This window comes from Onychomys torridus, chromosome 10 (genome assembly GCF_903995425.1).
Source record: "Onychomys torridus chromosome 10, mOncTor1.1, whole genome shotgun sequence".
Lineage (NCBI taxonomy): Eukaryota > Metazoa > Chordata > Mammalia > Rodentia > Cricetidae > Onychomys > Onychomys torridus.
In genome coordinates this window covers 56,231,141-56,255,273 of record NC_050452.1, presented here as the reverse complement: position 1 = coordinate 56,255,273, position 24,133 = coordinate 56,231,141, and the positions used below count along the sequence as shown (strand labels likewise).

Below are 24,133 nucleotides of genomic sequence, written 5' to 3'. Positions count from 1 at the left end.
CTCATTGGCTTGGAACTTGCCAAATAAGCTCAGCTAGCTGGCCAACAAGCCCCAGGGATCCTCCTGTCTCCACCTCCCCAGGACTGGGAATAAAAATACATACCATCACATTCACCTGGTTTTGTTTGGTCATTGGCTCTTTGGAGATAAGGTCTAACTATGTCATCCTGGATAGCCTGGAACTCATTATGTAGACCACGCTGGTCTTGAACTCACAAAGATCTGCCTGCTTTTGCATCTTGAGTGCTGGGATTAAAGGTATGTACTACCATGCCTGGTCAATGCTCACTTTTTTTTTTAAACATGTGTTCTGGAGATTGAACTCAGGTCCTTGTGCTTATAAGGCCAACATTCACTGGTCAGGCCATCTCCCCACCCCCTCCCTGTATACTGCAAGGGATCTGTAGGTGATTTAAGGCTAAGTCATATAAATGCTTTGTGCACAGTTGCTCTATTATGCTGTTTCAGAAATAATAACCAGGAAACACCTGTACATGTCCAGTACAGATGCAATTGTTTGTGAAACAGTTTTGATCCTTGATTGGTTCAACTCCAGGAATTTGGAAGCCTTGGAATATGAAGACTGACTCATCTCGGGTACCTTTGGTCACATGCACTCACTGTGGTAGGAAAACAGCCAACAGGATGACATATACCTGAAGGAAGTTGCTGTCCCACACTTTTGTTCACAAACTGGCACGCTGGCTGGATTGGCCCGTAGTTTGTCAACTACCGTTCTACGACACCAAGCTTTCTGTCTAGATAGAGTTCTAAGGCACTGCATGGTAGACGCTAAGGCCTGGATGGAATTGCTATCGGAGAGGTGGGATGAAAGACTCAACTAGGCACAATGACCCAGAGAGGCTTGACTGTGTATTTTTCCAAGGCTCTCAGGTGGGGGGTGCTGACATCCTGCTAATGCTTCCTTCAGTAAAGATTCGAATAGGACAAGCCCCTGCTGCTAGGCTGGGCCATGAGATAGCTTATTTGAGAAGTGGGAGAGGTACTGTGGTAGCTGGAATGTAAGAGGGACTTCAGGAAGAGGGCTTTTCTGTAACATAATAGGGATATGCTGGCCTCAGAGAGGACCCCGAAATCACCCCATGTGTCATATGCGGAGCATTGGCCCAAGTCCTTTGAGCAGCCCTTAGGATCTCAGTCTTAGGGACATCTCTGCACTGAAGGAAGCTGGCTTCTCCCAGGCTGGAGCCAACCCAGAGGGCAGCTGCTACACCGTGAGCTGTGGCTACCTCTGCTATGTACAAAACCAACACCGATTAGTAACACATCACACTCTAAATATTGATTAAGCCAAAGCTGATTTCCTGGCTCAAGTCATGTGTGTGGTTGTCGGCTGTTTGCTGCCAGGAAAATAAGGCAATTAACTTGAAGAGTTCCAGCTTGAGGCATGACACGTGTCCAGGCTTCATAGGTATTTTCTTGTGCCAGGTTGCATTAACATAAACTAGAAGGCCTAGTTACACGTTCCCTGGTCTAGAAACCCCTAAGTCAGAGTCTATATCCTTGTTACCTCCCGGATTCTAAAAGAGACCTTGGCATACAGTAGGAATTGTATGTTTGTTTCCTGGAAAAACTGCCAGCTGTTTTAGTGGTCAATCTCCTGCTACAGCTTCGCAGCCCTGGCAGGTACCTAGACACCAAAACATCCAACCCGAACTTGAGAGTACACTGTCCTTCCTGACTGCCCCGAGTTCTCCCAGGAATGATGACCACTAGCCTACTCCCCCGCTCAGCCTCCCCGGCTCCCTCTGCAGAATTCTTCCCATCTGCATTGCCAGCCCCAGGAACAAAACGGAAACAAAGACCTGAGAGGACCCAGAAACCACATCAACTCCACCATCACAGCCTTTTCACCCCTCCTGACCTTTCCAACAACCACTCTATGTCCTAGAACTTCCCCGTGCTTCCAGAAAAATTTAAAACCCATTTTGTTTTTTTTTTTTAATTAAGAAATTTCCCACTCTGGCCCTTCCCCCAATCCCTGCTGGATTCCGGTTCATCTGTCGAGTTCATCCATGTTAATGTGATCAGGATAGTACCACATCTCTGTACTTGTGTTCCAGCCTTGTGAGAGAATATCGTAAAAGGGGGTTGAAAAAGCCCCAGCTCAAATGCATTGCAGCTCTAAGCAAGGCATTGCGGATGGAGGGGGCACTCCTGGCCCCTTGGTATCATGCTGTTTAAAGGACCATATCAACGTTCCACTCCAAAAGCTAAAGAACTGCTCTGCACACTTGGGGCTGGGGAAAGACTCCAGAGCCCTCACATAACTGGTTCCAGCAGACGGGAGCCCCAATCAAAGTCAAATTTGAGAATGCCATGCGCAGTCACAAAACATAAACTCTTTTGCCTGTGTAACTGTGTACCGTAGTATTTTTAGAAAATGAAATAGATCGGTTAATGTGTATTCATGATAGAAGATCCAAAGTTAGAAACCTGAACTCATCGATTCAGCCTGGGCATCAAGGACAGATGAGTCCATATATCTTCCGGGCAAAGAAACAAAACTACCCACACGGGCTAAACTTCTTTTAGGATGAGTGCATCTGATTCCTTTAAACAGATCAATACGGAGTGACTCTGTTCAAATGGCCCTGTTCCACAGAGCTGGGAAACTGGCTTTCTTCTCTACATGGTCCACTAGGTATTGAAGGAATGAACAGGGATTGGGGAATCTAAAATCATTCCCTCTCACCACAGGAAGTTCATTTACACTTACCAGTGTGTGGGAGCAGATCAGATGTGCAAACAATAATCGTGTCTGTTTCTCTCGTTCCTGCCCGCTCATTCCATCCATCACCTAAGAAGACCTTGGCTCCAGAACATTTTCTTTCCAAACTGGCTGGATCAAACCTTCCATAGGTCAAAGAAGGAATTGTATTGGCTTAAAAGTCCTATTTTGTTCCATTTCTGCTGACTACATAAGCAAAACTTCCCTTGATATCCACAAAGCACACAGTTATGCAGAATGGGCAATGATGTCAACATGGCCTTCCCCATCAAGATGTGCCTGGGGAGACATTTCCCGTGAAACACTGTCCCTTCCCAGCCAGAGTCGGCCAGAGATGCACCATCCCAACCACGATCAATATTTATACTTGTGTAAGAAACCCCCAACACTAGTCAGCATGCTCTTCCATCCTAATTCACACCCTACAAGGACAGATAAGGTTGGATTGGTTTTATTTCATTGGGGTGTTCTATGTGCTGGCCACTGTGGCAGGTGCCATCAATCTTTTTTTGTTTTTTTTCTTTTCTCACTCACTTTCTAGCCTCATGTCCCTTGCCTTCCAGAAACACCCCCAAATGACACCCTCAGCTCACTTGACTTCCTGTCTCCACTCTGACTTAAGATGAGGAGAACTGGAGACTTCAGTATCTCATCTTAGAAGGACCACGTCTCCCTCTGGTTGATCTTGGAGGGAAGAGATAGTATGTCACACAGCGACACATGGGCCTGGGTGTTCACACCAGCTTGAGTAAGCCATTCTCCAGGTAAGAGAAGAGGCAGGAGCTTCCAAGGCAGAACCTTGTCAGTAATTCCTCAACCTCTTCCTTCAGTCCCTCCCTCAGAGGGACAGGACAAGCCAATAGACAGAGAAACCGAATTCACTTTGGGCTATTTATGGTTTGTGCCAGCCTATCCATCAGCTCAGAGAATTGCTTGGGTCCTTTATTTCTTCTCTTCCACATTTCCTATGGCTCCTGCACTCTCGGCAGCCAGGGAAAACAGGAGGCAAAAGACAGGGGCCACAGCATGGGAGAGTCAAGAGCGATGGTCAGGATGAACGGGGATGTCACCGGCAAATATGGAATCTGGAGATTACCTCTGAGTTCCACATATCCATAATCACAGTTCCCTAAGCGGAGTAACTGACGGTCCCTAGCATATTTTTTTCTTAAACTTTCTATATCCTGTGTCGCACAGTGTGAAAGGGTAATGAATACTCCTGGATGGATAATGGATGGGATGTACGCACTTACAGGGGTTCCGGTACAAGACTCTATCATAGCCGTTGTCCATCTGCTAATGATCTCTACATATATCTGAGCTGCTAATGTCCTCTCATTTCTTTGTCCCTGGCTGTCTAACAAGCTCAAATGTCCACTCTGAATACTTCAGCTATACAGCTGACATCAATATTGCCTACAGTGAGATTTATTTCCTCAAGAAAAAAAAAATGATTCTTTCGAGACTAGAGTTCAGAGAGACAGAATTGCTTTCCAGAAGCCCCAATGTCAAGGACAGGACTAGGACCTGTTCTAGCATGTCGAGGAAAGGAAGGGAAGCCCTGATGCTGTAAGAACACAGCAGCGGCTCTGTGGGGCAGGGTGAGTGCCCTGTGAGGGGACTTCTCGGCTGCAGTGACTTCCCTGGAAGCAGTTCAACCTTGTGCTTTGAAGGCCCTCACTCTCCCTGGAGGCCTTCAGCATCTTGGCCTTTGGGGACCTCAGGATTTTCTGGCAGTCACTGGAACCAGGAATCACCTTTTCGGAAATTGGTCTGGCGTGGCTTCAGGACTTATCTTTCAGACCTCACCACAATTATTCATGCTCCGGCAGTATCCTAGTTACAGTCACAGTACTACTGGGGACGGTACCGAAGGTTACTTTGTCCCAGTTGACTCCAGTGGACAGGCTCCCCGAAAGGGCATATTCAGAATGCCACTGCATCCCAGCCTGTGGGCAGGCTGACATAAAATAGGAATGAACCCCCAAGTCATCAGCGATTTGGCATCATAGCGCACCCTACTGTTTGGTCACCATCTGCTTAGGATGCCATGATACAAGCTCAGATGCTGCATCTTGGGTTTTGCCTCACCCTTACCAATGGCAAATAGTTTCTGTGTTTACTTTTTTTTTTCTCTTTAATATCCTGCTTCTCTTCTGTGGCCTGTCCTTCCTGCTTTGTGTATTTTAGGTTACTTGAAACATGACCTCACATCCTGGACAGTTGCACAGTAGCTGCTAATTGCTGGGGCTCTGCTAATGGACTATACATTTGTGCAAGAGGGGAATGGGCCATAAGAAGCAAACTCCAGAAGTCAGTGAGCTAGCACAGGTCGAAGTGAGGGCTCTGGAGAGGAGGCTGACTTGAGCTTCGCCTCAGGTTGTCTGTGTGGCCTGCAGCAGCTTGCTTAACCTCTCTGAGACTGCTCTCTCGACGGAGTGGAGATCATGACAGCTCCTGTCTCACAAAGGGTATTACTGGGATTAACACTAGACAGTGACCACTCATGACTTAGCACAATGGGAGCTGTTATTATGGCTTCTAAATTCTGGAATGGATTTCACCACTAGCTCCTGTCTAGACATTCTGCTCCACCTGCCTGCCTCTAGCTCCCAACCAGTCAGCTCCTCCAGGAAGCACTCCTTGATCAAGGAGAACCCACACAATAATGTATCTTCATTGTTTCCTGATCTCTTCATATCTGTGTGTGTGTGTGTGTGTGTGTGTGTGAGAGAGAGAGAGAGAGAGAGAGAGAGAGAGAGAGAGAGAGAGAGAATGTGAGGGGGAAGAGGGAGGGAGAGACACGTTTACATTTTCCCCACTTCACACCCCAAGCTTCTCTAAGATCTAGCTAGATCTAGAAGCTCCACCTTTCACAAACATCTCAGGGAGACAGACCATCCCAGGAGAGCACAATCATCAGCACACAGCTGGGCACTCAGAACAAAACGTGGCAGTGGCCTCTGGAACCCAGCTTCAGCTTACCCCTTCAGTCAGTGATTCACGGCTCTCTTGCTCATTCAAGTCTCCGTTAGCAGGATATCAGAAGCCCCCCCCCCCAAGGAAGCAGGGACAGTGACAGGTGTCCCCCATCATTTCTCATGTCCACCCCTCCACCAGCTACCAAGTCGCTCATTCACGATCCACTCTCCACACTACAGCTCCACCTCACCCTTCCCTCTGTCTCCTGTTGACACTGCTACCCCTCCAACCCCGTTTCGTGAGCATAGGACTGGGTCCACCTTCTATCTCTGCCACGTCAGCCATTGGGTTTTACACTTGTTACTCTGATTTCCTCTGCTGTCAAGAAGTGCCCCCTCCCAGGCCTTGAGAGTCTCACGTGGAACTTTCCAGATTACCTGCATGGAAATATTTCATGAAACACTCAACTACATAAATCCTGTTTCTGTGCTAACCAGCGGTGCCCTGTGTGCAGGATCATCTGTTTAAATGAAAACCCTGTCATTTGTCATGGCGGCTTTATTTATGAGTCTGTGTACTGTAACCCTATGGCATAAATATTAAATAATAACATCCCTCGGGCAAAAGAAAATCATTCCCATTACCTGGCAACTTCTTATAAAAATAGGAAGTAAACCCAAGCACAAAAATTGGTATTGGCAAATTCTAAAATACAAGTGTAAGCAAGGATTGTTCAACAGGTAGAGAGGGGCGCCGTTATAATTTGCATTTTTACATTGTCTTGATTCAAGAAATGAAACGGCCAAGAAGTCAAGAGTGTTTAAAACAACAGCAAACTTGAGGTGACACATTTCTTCAAACCCAAACTCCAGTTTTCTGCCACCATCTCCTAGGCAGCTAAGCTCTCAAGAAGACCGGATCCAAACACTGGCGGTGCCACACGAATGGGGTTCTGGACAAGGACATTACTCGTTTTTTAAGCATTCTGTGAATTTCCTATTACATCAGTTTCATGATTCAGCATTTTCCTTTTCATTTATTTACAGTAATATATGGTGAGATAACCCAAGCTTTCCTCAGGATCCTGGAACATAAGGTAGGCTGGGCCGCAAGGGTGTAGCCTTCGGTAAATTTACTATTGCTCAGAACTCAGGAACAAACGGGAGAAAGCAAGTCATCCAAAGAACCGGGAGATAGCTCCTCACCGTACTCTGGGGGTCTCAGCTACTCCGGTATTTAAAATAGGTTACTGCCATCTACTTCTTAAGGCAAGCAGTGTGCAAATTGCAAGCTGACGTGCATAAGCCAAACGCAGCTCTGAAATGACAACGTTCAAGACGCAGCTAAAGTCACCACTCTGGCGGTAAGCGTGGTACAAAGAAGTATAGATTTCGTTCTGGCATCCGCAACTTGGCTGGAGTGACCAAGGAGTTGAAGGGCCTCTGGAAACGGGAGGTGCGGTGGCACAGCACCGTCCGGCCCAGGAGGAACCAGTGAAAACTCCAAGAAGGGTCCGGGTGGGTGGCAGAGGAGAAAGAGAAGTTGGGGACAAGAAGGAAAGGAGCTAAGGAAGGTGAAAGAAAAGCCAAGCATGGGTGGGGATAGGGCTGGAGAGCTCCGCTCCCAGGGGCTGCAGGCGAATGCATGGTAGGGAGGGTCCAGTGTCACTGGGGACAAGAAGGAACTCTAGGGGACCCTAGCCCTGGTCTTCAGCGAGGCCGTGAGGAAGAGGAATGGACTCCAGTGAGAGTAGCTGGCAAGTCCAGACCACGCACCCGGGTACTCATCCCAGCTGCTGGGAGCGCCCGGGGCGCAATGGCAAGGAAGAGAGTAAACTCGCGTCGTCTTCCCCACCTCCTGCGACTGGGGTCCGCGGCCACCCCACCCGCCTGTCCCCAGGGCCCGGGCAGAAGGAAGGACCCGAGTAGGGTCCGGCGCTCACCAGGTAGCAGAGGAGGAGCAGCGCGCCTGCAGGGCGGCCGCCGAGGCCCGGGGGGACACCGCCGCTCGGGGGGACCATGGCTGCGGCCCGGGGACCGAGCGCGGGCGGCGGGGGCTGCTGCTGCTGCTGCCGCCGCTGTGGCCACCGAAGCCCCGCGCCGCGCCACTGCATGGCGAGGCCGCCCGGATCCCGGCCGGAACAGGTCACCTGGTGCAGGGACCGGCCCCCGCCCGAGGCGCCACCTTCCCGCCCGCCCCCGGCCGGCGGCCCGCCGCGCGCGGGGCCACCTGCCGCCGCCACCGGACCCGCCGCCGCCGCCGCCGCCGCCGCCACGGCCGCTCCCGCCGCCGCCCCCGCAGCCCCAGCCGAGCGCCGGCTCCTCCCCGCTCGCAGTCCCGTCCCCTCCCTCGCTCGGCCTCCCTGCCCAGCCCGCCTCCCCGGTCGCTCCCTCCCAGCCCCCGGAGTCCACCCCTAGGGGCCGTGGGCGCCCACGCAGGTGGGGACCGCGTGGTCCCGCCCTCTCCCCAGCCCCCCCGGGCCGCTGTTCGCTGCCGGGTCCGCGGGGCTCTCGGCTGCCCCCATCCCTTTCTCTGGCTTCCTCCTCCGCCCCTTCCGCGCCCTTGCAGTCCACGATTCCCCCCTCCCCTTCCCTCACCCCTTCTTCTCCCCACTTTCTCCCTTTCCTCCACGTCCTTTCTCCCTAACTCCCCTCCTTCTCCATCGCTCCCTCCTGTATCTCCCGCCAGTGCCCACCCCTGCTGCATGCCGCTCATTCCCACTTCGCGCCCGGGCACTAGGCAGTGAGGTTTGTTTAGGAGCTTGAGGGCGCGGGGTGGGGAGGGTTGTAGCCGGGGCGCCATTCCCGCAGGGCGGGGGCCGAGGGTGCTTCCTTAGAGTTAAGCCACGCGGCCACTTGGCTTCTAAACCTTAGGTATGGATTTTGACCCCTGCCAACCTCCACCTGTCCACCTGAAGGGCTTGGGGCCGCTTTCCTGCTTGCACGTTTAGAGCCCAGGCTGCGCCCCACCCTGCCGCCTGATTGGCGACGCGTTCTGGATGTTTCCCCAGGGTTTTGTGCGGTGCCGCCGCCACTGCCGCCGCGCTCTTTGTTTTAATTGTCCGGAGTATTGGCGCCCAGAGCGGGTTTGTATTTGATTTGCATCCCCGAGCTCCAGCTTCCACTTGGACCGAGAAGAAAACGAATTAATTAGGCCAGGCCAATCCGTACTCAAGCCCCATATGAAAGGGGGTGAGGCCCTTGAAGTGCGCCAACAGCTTTTTAAAAAATTAGGACACATCTTAGGCTTTGGGGAGGCAGGGTGGTACTGACTGTTTTAGTAGACCTGGGTTCTGTAGCCAGTCCCAGGTGAGGAGGCCTCAGGGACAGGGTGAGCAGCTCAGGGCGTGCCCTGTAGTTCCGGGAAGTGCTCGGCTGTCTAGCTGCTGAGAAAACTCCTTGGGGGCCAACAGCTACTGCTGTGAGATAGTTGACCCACCTTGGAAAGTTTGCCCCTTTGGCATTGGTGTGGATTTGTGGATGAGAACTATTAATAGATTGGAAGTCACAGAATGCAGCCCTTTCCCTGAGGAGTTGTCACTACTGTCGGCCAAGTCTTGCCAGGTTTGAGAGGTTGAGCAAGGGTGAGGCTAAGAAGCCCAGAGTGAGTTATCCTGGCCCTGGTCACGCAGGGGATATCAGCAGATAGCTGGGTCTCCCATGCTCATGTTTTGTTTCGCAGGTCACCTATGAGGTTGTGGGCCTGTGAAAGGATCCTGGTACCCCAATCACAGCTGGAAGGCTCTCAGATCTTAGTTTGGCCAAAGGCACCTGGAGACCAAAGCAGGTAGCTGGTGGAGTGCCTCTGGGTTCTGCCTCAGTGGGTCCTGGATAGTGTTGAGAAGCCGTCTGGTGAGTGAGTTTCCAGGTGGGTGACAGCGCCGACTCAGAGAGGCCTCACTTTCCGAACCGTGGGCTTCCAGGAAAAATGCTAGCCAGCTGCAGTCACAATGAAGCACTCGGGAGGTTTAACAGATGTTGCCAGGATCCCTGTCCCACTTCCACAGAAACAAAGCACTTAAAATTCTCCTCTGTGATGCAGGAAACTATTTATTCCATTTAGTGTCCAAGGGAACAAAAGATGGGTGGCTTTGTCCCAGATCCCATCTGTATTTTGTCCATCCAAAGAAAAAATACTCCACAGATTTTTTTTTTGCTTTTGTTGTTTTTCTTCCTTTCTTTCTTTTTCTTTTTTTGAGACAAGGTCATGATTCTGTGTACCCAAAATGTCCTGGAGCTTGAGATCTTCCAGCCTCAGCCTCCTGAAGGCTGGGATTGCAGGCAAGGACCACCACATGACGCTATTAATATATGTGCATGGAAAAATGTTGGTTTATTTAAGAGAAGGGGGGGTGTCAGAGGCAAGACAGATTTTGTGGGCGTCCACCTGTCTTCCTGGGCGCTCCTCCAGAGTTTCTGTCCTTTCTTGTGGGCCCAGACTCCTATCCTCAGGAACTGAATAGTATCCCCTGTGGCTTGCAGTCCGAGGCTCAGTTTTCGAAGCGCGTTGTGAGCTTTGAGCAGCTGCATTTTCCCCCAAGTAGTCCATGCAGAGGTGTCCCATTGAAGCTGAGTGGTACTTAATGTAGCACCCTGTGTCCAACTGTGTATTCTTTGTCTTCTGTAGCACTGAGTACCACGCTACTCTAGGAAATCAGAGGTGGGCGGGATCATCCATTTTCATCAGGAGCAATGGACATGCTTCAGAAAACTGACCTAAACACAGTTCGGTCCTCTAAAATGATCCCTGAGTGACTTGGGTTTGCCTTGTGACTCCTATATTGGAAAGGGGCAGAGAAAGATCAGTAATTCTCACGGTGACCTTTTGATCCAGAAGACACAATCATATTTTATTACCCTTGCCTCTGTTCTAGTAGATTATTCGAAGGGTGTGACTTTATTTCAGAAGAAAGCCCCTTGTTTGGAAACAAATATATTTTCCCCATTGCCTTGGAACTGTATCATCACAATTCATTGTTTGGATTAAGCTTTTATACACCACTAAAATCCAAAAGACCCCCAGGAGGAGACTGTTTGAATCTGGCCTCCCTTGTGCCTACCTTAGTGTAAGATAGTTTATCATTTCCCCATTAAGAAGACAGGGAGAGAAGAGCAGTTTCGTAGCCAACCCTGACAGACACCAAGGCAATCCAGTGACCCAGTGGGAGAGGAAGCTGAGATCTAGAGCCTGGATGAGTAGGAAGATCATGTGAATTTGAACAACGCTGCTCATCTCTGGGATCTGCAAGGACCACCCCTCAATCAGTCGTTCTCAAACTTGGAGGTGGTTTAAGATCAGCAAAATCTTAGGGAATGCAATTGTCCAGCTAGAAATGTGATGAATAAAAATAGTTAGTAAAAGATCTAAAATACATCATATTCCGTCAACATCATTTTATCCAAAGGACAAGATTTTTTTTAATCAAATAATTAGGGAGGTAGAGAGGAATGGAGGTACATGCCTGTCAAGCTAGCACTTGGGAAACTGAGGCAAGAGGACCATGAAGACAAGGCCAGGCTAGAAAACATACAAGATACTGGCTCAGCGGCTTAGCAGGTTAAGGTGCTTGCCACCAAACTGGACAACCTGAGTGCACTTCCTGGGACCTACCTGGCGGAAGAAGAAAATCAACTCCCAAGTGTCCTCTGACCTCTACACACATATTACGGCACATGCCCTACCCAGATTTATAGATAAATGAAGTCAACATTTTGTTTTAATTAGGGAGGATCCAACATTATAGTAACAGATCATCTCAGTCCTCCACAGACAGTCCTGGAGTGGGGAGATGGCTCCAGCTTGGTGAGTGAACATGAGGACCTCTGTCAGGAACCCCAGCATCCACAGGAAAGCCAGACATGATGGCTCCTTCCTGTGACCCCACCACTGGGGAACAGAGACAGGAGCATCCTTGGAGTTTGCTGATTAGCCATTCTAGCCAAAACAGGATGCTCCAGGTTCAGTGAATGACTGATCATATCTCAAAAGAAGTAAGGAGAAGTAATCAAAGATGCCTCCATACCTGCACACATGGGTGAGCATCCATGCACAACACACACACACACACACACACACACACACACACACACACACACACACACCATACATATACATACACACACCCCATATATAGAAGATTGGTAGATAGATAGATAGATAGATAGATAGTCCTTTAGACTTTGTATTTTGCTTGTGATGAACTCACAACTTGTCTTTGTCCTTCTGCTATAGGTCAGTAGGAACTCACTTCTGACCTGGCATAGTCCTTGTGGGTACTTGGAAACCATGCCCCAGGTAAACAGCATACCCAGCATAAAGAGATCTGTCCCCACAGAGACATATGCCCTTGGGTTTTAAGAGATGGGAAGGCACTCTATGGACTGTGGCATGTCCCTTCTCCCTGACTCCCTCCTATATAAATATTCAGGGCCCAGGCAAAGGCTACTGACTCTAGGAAGCCCTCTGTCCTAATTAGGGTTACTATCGTTGTGATAAAGCACCATGACCAAAGTAACTTGGGGAAGAAAGGGTTTATTTCACTTCCACATCACTATTTGTCATCAAAGGAAGTCAGGACAGGAACTCAAATAGACCAGGAACCTGGAGGCCGGAGCTGACGGAGGGGTGCTGTTTACTGGCTTGCTCCCCAAGGCTTGTTCAGCCTGCTGTCTTATAGAACCCATGACCAACAGCCCAGGGGCAGCCCCACCCTAAATGGGCTGTGCCCTCCCCCATCAATCACCAAGAAAATGCTCTACAGGCTATGTCCAGATCTTGGGCATACAGAAAATGGGATAATGTTCTCCATTGAGGCTCCCTTCTTTCCAGTGACTCTGGCTTGTGTCAAGTTGACATAAAACTAGCCAGCACACTCTCTCTCCCTCCCAGTTCAAAACACAGTTGATCAGTTCTCTCGAGTCCATTGGCAACTTCTGCCTACGATTGTGCTTGACTGGTAGGTAGCTTATTCTAAATAAAACAAGGAGTTGGAAACAGGACATGTTTCCTGGGCACCGTTGTAGTGGGTGGCCATTCCAGCTTTGACCTGGAAATACCACCCACTTTGAGGCTTCAGTAACTGTCACGCCTACAAGGCGGAGCCAAGAGAGGACCCCTAAAGACCCGAGATCCTGATATGCCGGCTCTTTTGGTTCCTGGATCCTGGACACTGGAGGTAGACCGAGCAGAGTTCTCCAGAGAACACCACTGGGCTGCGCTATACCTTTCCCAGACCCTGTTACCTATCCCTTCACTTGTGAGTTACCCCACAAAATAAACCTCCCTTTTTACTATGTGGAGTGGCCTTAATAATTTCACCAATACACCGTTGTCTGCCTGCCACATGCCTGATGTGTAGACCATTCACCGAATTCTCATGTTGGCTTGCCTTTTCTCCTGACTCTCCTCCCCTCCCTGCCTCTTCTCCTCTTACGATCATGTCATCTCCCAGTCTGTTTCCACACACAGGCCCTCTTCTCTTTTCTGCAGTTTCGGTCATTCAAAGGGTGGTGAATAAACTACACCGTTCGTCTTTCCCATCAACATAGGAGAGAAGCTTGCCATCAGCCAGGGCCTCCATCCCAGGAGGGAAACCCTGGTCTTTCCTCTCTGCCATGGTCCTTCAGGGTCCAGCTATACCCTGCAGGCCTCTTTTCATAGTCAGTGTTTCCATGCTCTGGTGCTTCCTAGAGTGTCTCACACACATTCCTTGTTTCGGGTCCCCTGCTTCTTACCACGCCCCTCTTGTTCTGTCTTTAGACCACCCCGCCAGATCCCACTCTTATCCCCTCATCCTTGCACTATCTTCTGAACCCTGTCTGTGACCAGCCAGTGCTTCCCGAGACCACACAGCCTTGCTCTGAGAAGTGCACTGGGGAGGGATAGGAACACTGGTGTCCTGGTTGTTTCTAGGGGTTGCTGAAGGTCTCGGAATCATTCTGGCTGGAGCTCTGGTGTGCTCCGGAGTGAGCTCTATTTCTGGGCCTGTCAGATGAAATGTCGTTGCTCCTAGTTATTTTTGGCTCTTTGCCCTTCTGCATAGGTGCATGTTCAGCTCAATTCTTCCCTTACCCTGAGCTGGAGAAACAGGCAGCTTCCTTTAGCCAAGCCTTTCCTGGGTCAGGAACACCTGTGCCATCAACAGCAGCTCACAACAGCAGTTCTCTGGGCTTGGGCAGAGTATGGGTGGGCCTTCCTATCTTTGGCCTTCTTGCAGCACCAAAGAGTTTTGTGGGCTGAACATCCCTAGGCAGGTGGCTGCAGGTGTCCAGAGCATTATCATGTTTCCTACCCTGGCAAGCATGCCTTCAGATTCTTCAGCCATCCTCATAGGCACCTGGAATAAGAAAGGAGGGCACTGCAAGCTCAGAGAGAGCAGAGAGACATTGGCATCTGGGGAAGGCACCCAGGATGCAGGAAGCCAAGGGCCTGTGTCTGTAGATGTAGGGGTATCTTTGAGTGAATGAGTTGAAAGCATGTGTATGAAAAAAATGGAGTGTAGTGGAGAAAGATTGAGCAGGAATGCACAGATGTTGTTGGGATAGAGTGAAAAGGAAAGTGGTCTGCAGCCAGGGGAGAAAGTATCAGTTAAGTATCATCCAAAGAGATGGAGTGTACATGAGAGGCTCTGGAAAGGCAGGCTGTGCCTACAAGTCACGGCCGTGTTTCGTAACTGACCCTGCAGTCCTCCAGCAGCCATTAGCATGGATTTGGGGCTTCTGGTTTGTTGGGAATGTTCTGTATCAAGCCAAAGAAAGTAGCAGCTAGACAGACACTGGCCAATAAGCTCCACATCAAATCAGGACAATCGGAGAAGGTGCAGCAAGACCTGGGTCCTCTCAGCAGCTGCTTTCTCTACTTCTTCCCACCCAGACAAGTCTTTCCGGCTCTTATAGAACATCCCTTTGCTATACTCATTCACTGAATCCACATGATAAACCCCTGAAAGGAGGCCCCGTCATAATCATCAATCTTACGTTACAGATGAAGAAATTAAGGTACATCCAAGACCCAGGCCCACCACTGAAAGGGGCCATAGCCAGTGTGAACTCTGGCACTTACTTACTTGTTAGTTAGTAACATCACTCTGGTCCTGGGGTTTGAGCTCAGGGGGCTGTGTGTGCTCATCAAGCATCCCACCACCCAGCTGCACCCCGGTTTCACTCAAGGCGGCTTTATTCAAGGTGTAGGGTTCCTCACCAGAATGTCAGACTCTTGCTGAGAAGGACTCATGAAGAGGCAGCCAGGCTCTGCTCAGAATGAGAGGCCCCACCTGGATTTCAGACTCAGCTCTCTGTCCCTGCTTCCTCAGCTGCTGAAGACCATAGGTTGCCATGGTAGACACACCTTTCCAAGACCCAGCTGACCACTGCCTGGCTGAGTTACCTCGGTTAGGCCCTAATCATTATTGAACCTCTGTCTGTAAAACTGAGAACAAAGTGGCTGGTTTGCCCACTTACATGGTATTGGGAAGGCAGGCGAGGTAGCACCGTGGATACACATAGCACACGGCACATGGACAGGCCCTGGACAAGAGGAAAGCATTGCTTGTGTGTGCTCACCAAGTTCCCCTAAAGGCTCATAGAGAAAGATGCATGATTCCCAAGATCGTGCAAAATCGACAAAGATGTATAAAAGCCACTGATCTCCAAAGATGATCCCATCTATGAATCATAGCACTGTTATGATGCTGTGGGAAGTCTCGCCTCTTGCAGAGGGAGCTGCTGGGACACCACCCCTCAGTGAGAAGGCCCAAGCTAGCCACATGGAGGAAAAGAGCGATGCACAACCTGTCTCCAGTCAGCCTAGCTCTCCCAGCTCAGGTGCTGGTGGGTGAATGAGCACACTACCTCCAATACCCCAGAGTCCCCAGGCAAACTGCTTAGCAAAGTCTTGTCAATCTGTTGAACCACTAAAGAGAAAAATAAATCGTTGCTTTGAGCCACTCATTTTGGAGGCAGTTTGTTCTACGCAAAAGATAAATGAAACAGAATCCTGGGCTAATATTGGTATTTTTAGCTGAGATGTATTTAGTGCAGAGCTTCCTAGCGGGCAAAGCAAAAAGAGGAGCAGAATGGGTTGCCTGCATCTATTATCTTGTAGTACTATAACCTACACGAATATAGAGTCATTGCATTTCTTTGTAGTCAAAGCAAAATGAAAATTAAAACCACTTCCGTTACACGGACTCTGCTGTGTTTACCAGAATTACACACAGCCCACTCCTGCAGATTCTGTAGCCTGTCCTGCTGGGGTAAACCAAAGAATCACCATCATCACAAAGGGGGAACTGTCCCCTGTCTGGGTGAATCCGCAGATCAGCTCAAGCCTTTTCCCCCTCTTGTTAGACTTCCAGCTGTTTCTTGTGCCTCCCACCTCAGACTCATCCCAAATTAAGCCACGAACGGGCTCAGTGGCTTCAGGGTCCTAAGCAGGCAGAATTAATGACGAAAATAGAAATGCTGAAAATAGTGGAAACCAAAGCAGATTGGATGATTTATTCAAACCTTGAGGAGAAACGACTGTTCAGCCCAACATTGAAATTTAGACCTGTGCTTTGTAATCAACTAGGATGCACCTCTTTCTGGCATTAACCCCAAAAAGGAGAAAGGAAGGAAACACAACCCTGCTGGTGTCCCTGGGTCCTCCCTGTATGGTGATGGTCCTTGGAGAAGTTCCTGGCACCCTTAAAGCTGGTCTTCATGAAGTAACCTTTGAGGTCAGAGCGATTAACAGCATGGAATTTAAGAGAACAGAGAACATGGATTCTCCCTACCGCGGCTCTGGCGATGAGCACACCTTGCCCATTGTCTCATTCTTAGATGCCCAGATGGTCACTCTTTCCCCTGGGAGCCCTAATGTGACTCTCAGAAGGTAACAGGGTCATCTTCTGTGCCTCAGCCTCACCTTCTCAACTCAGTCACCTCCCTGGCTTTCACTCCCCTGAAGTCCACTTCAGGGGCCTCCTTCTGCTGAAACTTGGTGGGAGAAAGCCCCAGCTGAGTTCCTGGCCTTGAATTTGCATAAACACCTTCCCCATCTCAAGACAGTTACATCTGTGTATTGAGTCACTTTTCAACGAGTCCATGAAGTAGGTTCTGTGGTTGAATCTAGTGCTTACGAAGACACGTGGTGTTCCAGCTCCCCATCGCACCTGCGGGTGTGGCTGTGTTTGGAAACAGGGGCTATGTGGATAGGGCCAAAGTCAAATGAGGTCACGGGGTGGGCCCTGACTCAATGACCGGTGGCCTGATGACAATAGGGGCACTTGGCCATGGGTGTGCACAGGGGAGTGACAATCAAACACAGAGAGGACAGCCATGGGAAGGTGGGAGTGAGGTCAGAGTCATGAGGCCATAGGCAGGGAATGCCTGGAGCCAGATCCTGCAGAGGTAAGGCAGGGTCCCCACTGGAGGTCCAGGAGGGAGTACATCTGCACGCAGATTTACCAGGGCCTCGGGGTAGGGCTTTCATCTTCCTGAACTGTAAGGATATGCTTTACTGTGGTTTTATTTTGAGACAGGGTCTCCTGTACCCAAAGTTGGCCTCCAACTCTGTATGTTCAGCTCTAAAGTGCTGAGGTTACCTGTGTATTCCATCACACCTATTAGTTTATGCAGTGCTGGGGGTTGAACCCAAGACTCAAGGCAGGCAGATCTCTGTGAGTTCAAGGCCAGCCTGGTCTACAAAGTGAGTTCCAGGGCAGCTGGGACTGTTACATAGAGAAACCCTGTCTCAGGGAAAACAAAAGACAAAACAAATAAAAAACAAACCAAAACTGAACCTCAGACTCATGATGCTATGTGGGTGCTTTACCAACTGAGCTGTATCCCAGCCCCAAATTCCTATTGTTCCAGCATATGATATTTTGCTTTAGAAAATCTACAAAAGTAATACATAGATAATTTCAGTGTTAATGTCCCAGTTTTTAATCCAGTATTATTGGGTACTTACTATGCCCTAGACTTGGAGCTAAACTTTGGAACCCAAACCCAAGGCTATAAATAATACAAAGCAAGGCAAAGTTCCTGAGCTAGCTAGTGACTTTCTGAACTTATTCCGTCGTGTGCTTTGGACTCCCAGTGTCCAGTGTCCTCACACCCACACACCCCTGCCCATCACCAATGTCTGATTTTTGTCAGTCTCTGATTTGAAGCTACCTTGGAGGGCTAAGTCAGCCCCTGGTTTTGCAGATCTGTAAACTGAGGTTGAAGGGGTACTGCTCCCAGCAAAAGGGTGGCAGTGGGCTTGAACATCTTTCTCTGCTTATTCATGCTACTAGTAAACGCAACACAAATAAATACTCAGTTATGTGTGACTGGTCAAAGCCATGTCCTCCCTAGTCTGGGGTCTTAGAATGGAGAGCAATGCCTTCACGGAGAGCTGTGACTGCAGTGGAAGAGACGTGGGGGGGGGGAGTGTCTTTCACTCACCCTTTGTCTCAGAGTCCTAAAGAAGTTCCCCTGTTGGTTCAATACAGGACTGGCTCCTTAGAGAATTCTGGAAGTGGGCCAAGGAAGATCTCAAGATCTCCCTCTCCTCCGTGCTTTGAGAGGCCACAAAAGCTGCGACCAATGCCCTCCCAGATGCAGAAGGAGTCGCCGGCCTCATTATATGCATGTACCACTACTGCTGTTTGAAACTCCAATACTGCTGAACAATTCAGAAATAGATCCATTATGGGTCTGCTTTCGCCCCAGGGCCTTAACACAGGTCACCAGAAAATCCAAGATTTCACAGTCAGTCCAACTCTGAAGAGGGAAAGAAAAAATTCTCTGCAGCACTTCCGCCCCTACCCCCACCCCAGCCTACCGGGAGCCCCTCTTCGCTTTTTTTCTGCTGCTTTGGAATAAATAGGTCTTTAATTGAACTTGAAATCTAAATTCTCTTCAGCTATTAATTGATAAGAGCGTCTCCTTTTACCTCTCATGCTCTGAAGTAAGATTAGAGTGTAAATAAACGAGGTCAGGTTTAGCAAGACGGACGTGAACTGTTCTTCTTCCCCTTCGTCTTAAAGGAATAATTAGGGACTGGACATTCAATAAGTAGTCATGTCTCTGTTCCTTCAGACTCCAGATAAGTCAGGGCAGGGCACTCCAGGAGAATACACCAGATCTCTAACACTCTCTGAGATTGTAAACCCCGCACCACGCCCCCTGTACCCCCCTCCCCCATAGCTTCTACCTGATTAGAGACCATTGAGGTTCTGGGGAGACTTGACTGGGTTGGTAATCATTTTTAGACTAGATGGGATCTCTTACGTCGGGGAGGTGGGGTGGGAAAATGGGAATTTCTTGGGATATCCATAACCACAATGTGTTCAGCATTTCCTGAGCCTGGCTTCTCATTTGCACAGCGGGTTAAAATCATTACCTAATTATTAATCTCACCCTAGAGCTCTTCCGAGCTTATGATGCCCATAGAAGTTAATGAAGGCTTTTACCTACAGATCTGGGGCTGAGTCACTGTGACTGACAGTGCCCAAGGTAGGGTAGGTACCGATGGAGCTGACCCAGGGATGAGGGCTTAAACAAATGGAAATGCAAGGACAGGAAGATGATGATGATGATGATGATGATGATGATGATGAAGATGATGATGATGCCGGAAGGGAGAGGAAGGAGAACGGAGACAAGAATGTAACTTCAAACACCTCATTAGGAAAATGGGGCAGTTAAGGAAGAACCAAGTAATCTGCTTAAACTTTAATTAATTATTCATTTATATATATTTATGTGGCACACTTTCTCCAGGGAACCCAATGTGCTTTTGCAAACATATTAAATAATTAACTCTCTCCAATCTGAGTGAAGTGGAGAGGCAGCAGAAAGCTTCTGGAAGTGGCCAAAAGGCTTGGAGAATGACAACCAGAGTCTCTCTTAGAGTAGAAAATCCCCTGCACCCAAACTGAGGTCGCACAACAGGGGAAACTCTCTGGGGGCTAATGAATACTTTGGGGATTCATTTGGGTGCCGTCCAGATTGAGCAGGCCATGTTTGGAGAGCTAGATGATGATCGATGGGTTAGATAAAATAGTTGTGCAGATGCGTAGTGAGCTGCCATCAGAAGTCATGGGGACAAACATTGTTAGAAGAAGACAGCAGAACACACTCTGAAAACATGCCGCCTTCAAGATCAAAGTTAGGGAGGAATTTAAACCAAGACTATCAACGACAGCATTACAGAAAATGGGGCCGCCAAGGCCAAATGGCAAACAGTGAGCACTAAACATGCACTAACTTGTGTTTTATCACATTTCGAGTTCCTAAAATTGTATACTCCAGGCACTGTTGACAGCACCCAGGACACGGGACACGTCTATAATCCCAGCACTTGGGAGCTTGAGGTGGGAGGGTCCCCACATGCTTAAGGTCAGCCTGGGCTACATATATATGTATCTAGCAAGACCCTGTCCCCCCAAAACAAAAACTGAACAACCACATACCTTTAACAAGTCGCTTCAACATTCCTCTGGAAAGTATGAACGTGTCTTCTAAACCAACGGAGGGCAAATACACTACAACAGAACAAAACTTAGTAAATTAAAGGAAAGACAAGTGACGGTGACCTCCTGGGGCAGAGCAAGAGGTTTGTCTTGAGACAGCTACTCAGGGGGAGGCTCAAGCCTGCATGGGCTCCAGCTTTTTGGCCAGTTACAGCAACTGACTTCTGCCCACTGCCTCTTAAAACCAGGAAACTGAAATGTACACACTGGCCTTGGGGAGATCAGATCATTAAAGTCACAGTTTGCTTTTAGCCACAGTCCACGTTAGGTACGGCTAATGTTTGGCCAAGTAACATGCAGGGTGGGAACAAGACAGCAGTCAAAAGGGAGAGAGGGCTTCCTTTCTTTCTAGAACGGGAGATGACCTTCTCCTACAACCCCCAATAGAGAAGGAAACTCTAAAACCAAAGAGGAGTGATAAGGGGAGACATATTTTTAGACAAACAGAACATTTTGTTGTTGTTGTTGTTGTTGTTGTTGTTGTTGTTGAGACAAGGTCTGGCCTTGAACACTCCACATAGCAAAGGGTCTCTCTTCCTTCCTTGGGATCGTGAGCCATTGGTCCACATGGGTGGAGAGAGCAGAGTGGGGGACAGGGTTCAGATGGCTGTGGCTATACAGTGGAGATAGCCCTCTGGGAGATGGCTTCAGTGAGACAGCTCAACTTTATTCCAGAAAGAAAAGGGAATGTAAAGGCTGGGGACAGTGGCTGGGGCATCACCCAGGTTGCGTTAAACAGCACTCTCCTGTCATAAGCCTTTGTATGTATGTGGCAGGAGGGTTGTATACCAAAGCTCCCACTACAAGTCTCAATTACCATATGGGCAACAGGAGGAAAGCTTTTAGCTAGAGATAAATCAGGTGTCCAGGTTTAGAGACAGCTTTCAGATAAGGTCAGTCCTCCAGGCCTAGAAACACTCTCCAGATAAGAGCAGGTAAAAAGCAGGAAGTCTCTCTGGGGAGGGAGTCCCTCATGTTGCTGAGCTTGGAGAGAGCTGGCAGCACATGACAGAAGGCAAAGTCTGACCAGCAAGGCCTCTGAACAGGATTAGAGGGATGTGCCACCACTCTAGCTCTCCAGCCTGTTTTTTGAGGCAAGGTCTCTCTTTTGTGTCACTGTGTACTCCAGGCTAGCCCGTGAGCTTCTGCCTGCTTCCCCTGTCTCTGCTTGTTTTTAACGCAGGTGCGTGGGGCCTACAGATGCTCACCGCTGCATGTAGGGCTTTCACGTGTGTTCCTACAATGACACTCAGGGTCTCACTTTTACTCACAGAATCATCCTGATGTCCTCATCTTCCAGCCTCCATTTCCCAAGTGCTGGGATTACATGAAGCAGGCATGCCTGGCTGGGAACACCATTGCTCCCTAGCTAACTCATCTTGTAATCCTTACTTCTATCAAGTTTTATTTTATTGGGTGTTTTTAAAAGAATCTCTCTCTCCCTCCCTCCCCCTCCTCTCCCTGTGCCCCTCCCCGATAAGTGACTTGGTGTACAGAATAGATTGATTTGAGCCCAGACTCCACCAATTATTAATCAAAGGCTCTGAGATGTCTTGACCTTCTAAGTCGGCTTTATCCATTGAAAATGACAGTAACCACTTTCAGGATTTCCTTGCAGATCACTTCAAACACTGGCCAAGAAAATGCTTGGTGAAATCTACAAATTCACTGGATTTTAAGTGTCTTTTTTTTTTTTTGGACTGAGATGAAAGTCTTATTGTTCAGGCACACGACTCTTCCACCCTCTTCCATGAGACATATAGCTCATACTCCTGTTACTGGAACATTCTAGAATCACACTCCAGTTTAAAAGATCTATTTTTTTTTAATGTATTTGCCTCTTGCACTAAACCCAGTTTTCAAAGGCTAATTTCAGCATTAGTCGGGGATCAGTCTTTAGCCCTAATGTAAACGCACACTTTCCTGCCTAAGCTTACTGTGATGTGAATAGGAGAGAACCACTAAGTACAACAAAAAAAGACTGTCTCTCAAATTCCCCTTCAGGGGCTGCAGATAAACTCTTCTCCTATGGATAGACTGAAATGCATGCCAGCTGACTGGCCGTTTGTGCTATAATTTACATTCAGGTCCATCTAGGTTCCCTAACTCCATTCATATTTTCATAGATGCTATTGACTGTGTGTGCTGCCATGAGGCTGAGTCTGCAGCCTCTCCCTGAGGTGATAGTCGGGAAGTGATTTGATTCTGTGGGCAGAGCCTTCATGAACCATATAAATGGCCTTACGGAGAGACCCAAAGAGGTTTCCCTACCTTTCCATCCTTTGAGTATATACTGAGAAGGCACCCTCTATGAACCAGAAAGTGGATTCAGTAGACACCAACTATGCAGGCATTTGGACTCCTGCTATTCTGTTTATAAGCCACCCTTTCTGTGGTATGCTGTTGTAGTTGATTGAGCTGATCAAGGTAGATATTGCTTATATCTTCTAATCTAACATAAAAGCTTTTGCAAATGACAAAAGTCATGGTACTATTGATAATTTTAGGTGATAACTTATTATTCATATAGTAGATCTATTGAAAGATTTATCTATTGTACATATGATATACATAATAAAATATTTATATATTATTATTGTCTTTGTTAGGGTTTCTGTTGCTGTGAAGAGACACTATGACCGTGGCAACTTTTATAAAGGGCAAACATTTAGTTGGGTCTGGCTTACAGTTTCAGAGCTTCAGTCTATTATCATCATGGTGGGAAGCATAGAGGCATGCAGGCAGACATAGTGCTGGACAGGTAGCTGAGAGTTCTACACCTGGATCTGCAGGCAGCAGTGCTGTGGAATAATCCTTTACACTGTGAAAATGTGTTGCTTTCATTGTTAATAAAAAGGCTGATTGGCTAGTAGTCAGGCAGGAAGTATAGGTGGCACCACCAAACTAAGGACTGGGAAGAAAGAGGGGCAGAGTCAGAGAGATGCTAGCAGACATAGAGGAAGCAGGATGTATAGAAAATGAGGTAACAAGCCATGAGCCATGTGGCAAAGTATAGATAAGAAATATGGATTAATTTAAATGCAAGAGTTAGCTAGTAATAAGCCTAAGCTATTGGCCAATCATTTACAATTAATATTAAGTTTCTGAGTGTTTATTTGGAAGCTCTACCAGGACAGGAAAACTCCGCCTACACAGAAGGAAGAAAAGAATCACACTAGGCCTCAGTTGGGCATTTGAGACATCAAAGCCCACCCCAGTGACATGTTTCCTCCAACAAGGCCACACCTATTCCAACAAGGGCACACCTCCGAATAATGCCACTCCCTATGAGCCTATGGGGGCCATTTTCAATCAGACCACCACAATTATCATCTATCTGTATCTAAGTATGCATCTATTGCCTATCTGTACCTGCTACATTTCTTCCTTCCTTCCTTCCTTCCTTCCTTCCTTCCTTCCTATCTATCTATCTATCTATCTATCTATCTATCTATCTATCTATCTATCAACCATCTTTCCATCATCTATTGAATGGGTCCACAGTACACAGCCTTAAATTTATGATGGATAGCCTTGTTTGTAGGACACCTCTCAGTCCTGCACCTTTATATATACAGAGGAATCACCTGCCTACTTAACCCATCTAACAAAAGAAGTAGTCAGTATGCTAGGAAGGACCTGGTGGGCTCAAGGAGGAAAGGCATCTCAGCCTGCATCTCCCAATTGCAATCTCATTAAACTCCACATATGCTGGGGAGGCACTCAGCCACTGCTTTTAGTTTTATTTTCAGAAAAAGGACAGTGGAGATCCAGAGAGATTTGCCATTTTCCAAGGTCACACACAGACAGCATGGTAAAGAGGTAGAAAGCCAACCGTCTCCAGTCGACACGCGCAGCATCGCCTGGGCAGTGATTCCTGTCCGAGTGGAAGATGCTGGGCAGCTGACCCCTGTCAGAGAGCCTCACTCTCTTGGGAAATTTTACAGGGCCTTTCC

The 24,133-nt window shown here is 48.4% G+C and overlaps 1 protein-coding gene and 1 long non-coding RNA gene across 2 annotated transcripts in view; one reads left to right on the top strand and one right to left on the bottom strand.

Annotated features, from left to right (window-relative positions):
- Sel1l3 (SEL1L family member 3) overlaps positions 1–7,929 on the bottom strand; it is a 115,018-nt gene extending 107,089 nt beyond the window's left edge. The window contains exon 1 of the mRNA XM_036200680.1: positions 7,617–7,929. Within this exon, the coding sequence (XP_036056573.1) occupies positions 7,617–7,787 (171 nt within the window). The 5' untranslated portion in view covers positions 7,788–7,929. The remainder of the gene's footprint in view (positions 1–7,616) is intronic.
- A 371-nt stretch (positions 7,930–8,300) lies between these two features.
- LOC118592068 lies at positions 8,301–18,576 on the top strand. Its single transcript, XR_004946044.1, has 4 exons — positions 8,301–8,421; positions 9,356–9,541; positions 11,906–11,968; positions 18,153–18,576. It is a non-coding gene; the product is annotated as an uncharacterized LOC118592068 (long non-coding RNA).
- Positions 18,577–24,133: the final 5,557 nt, after the last annotated feature.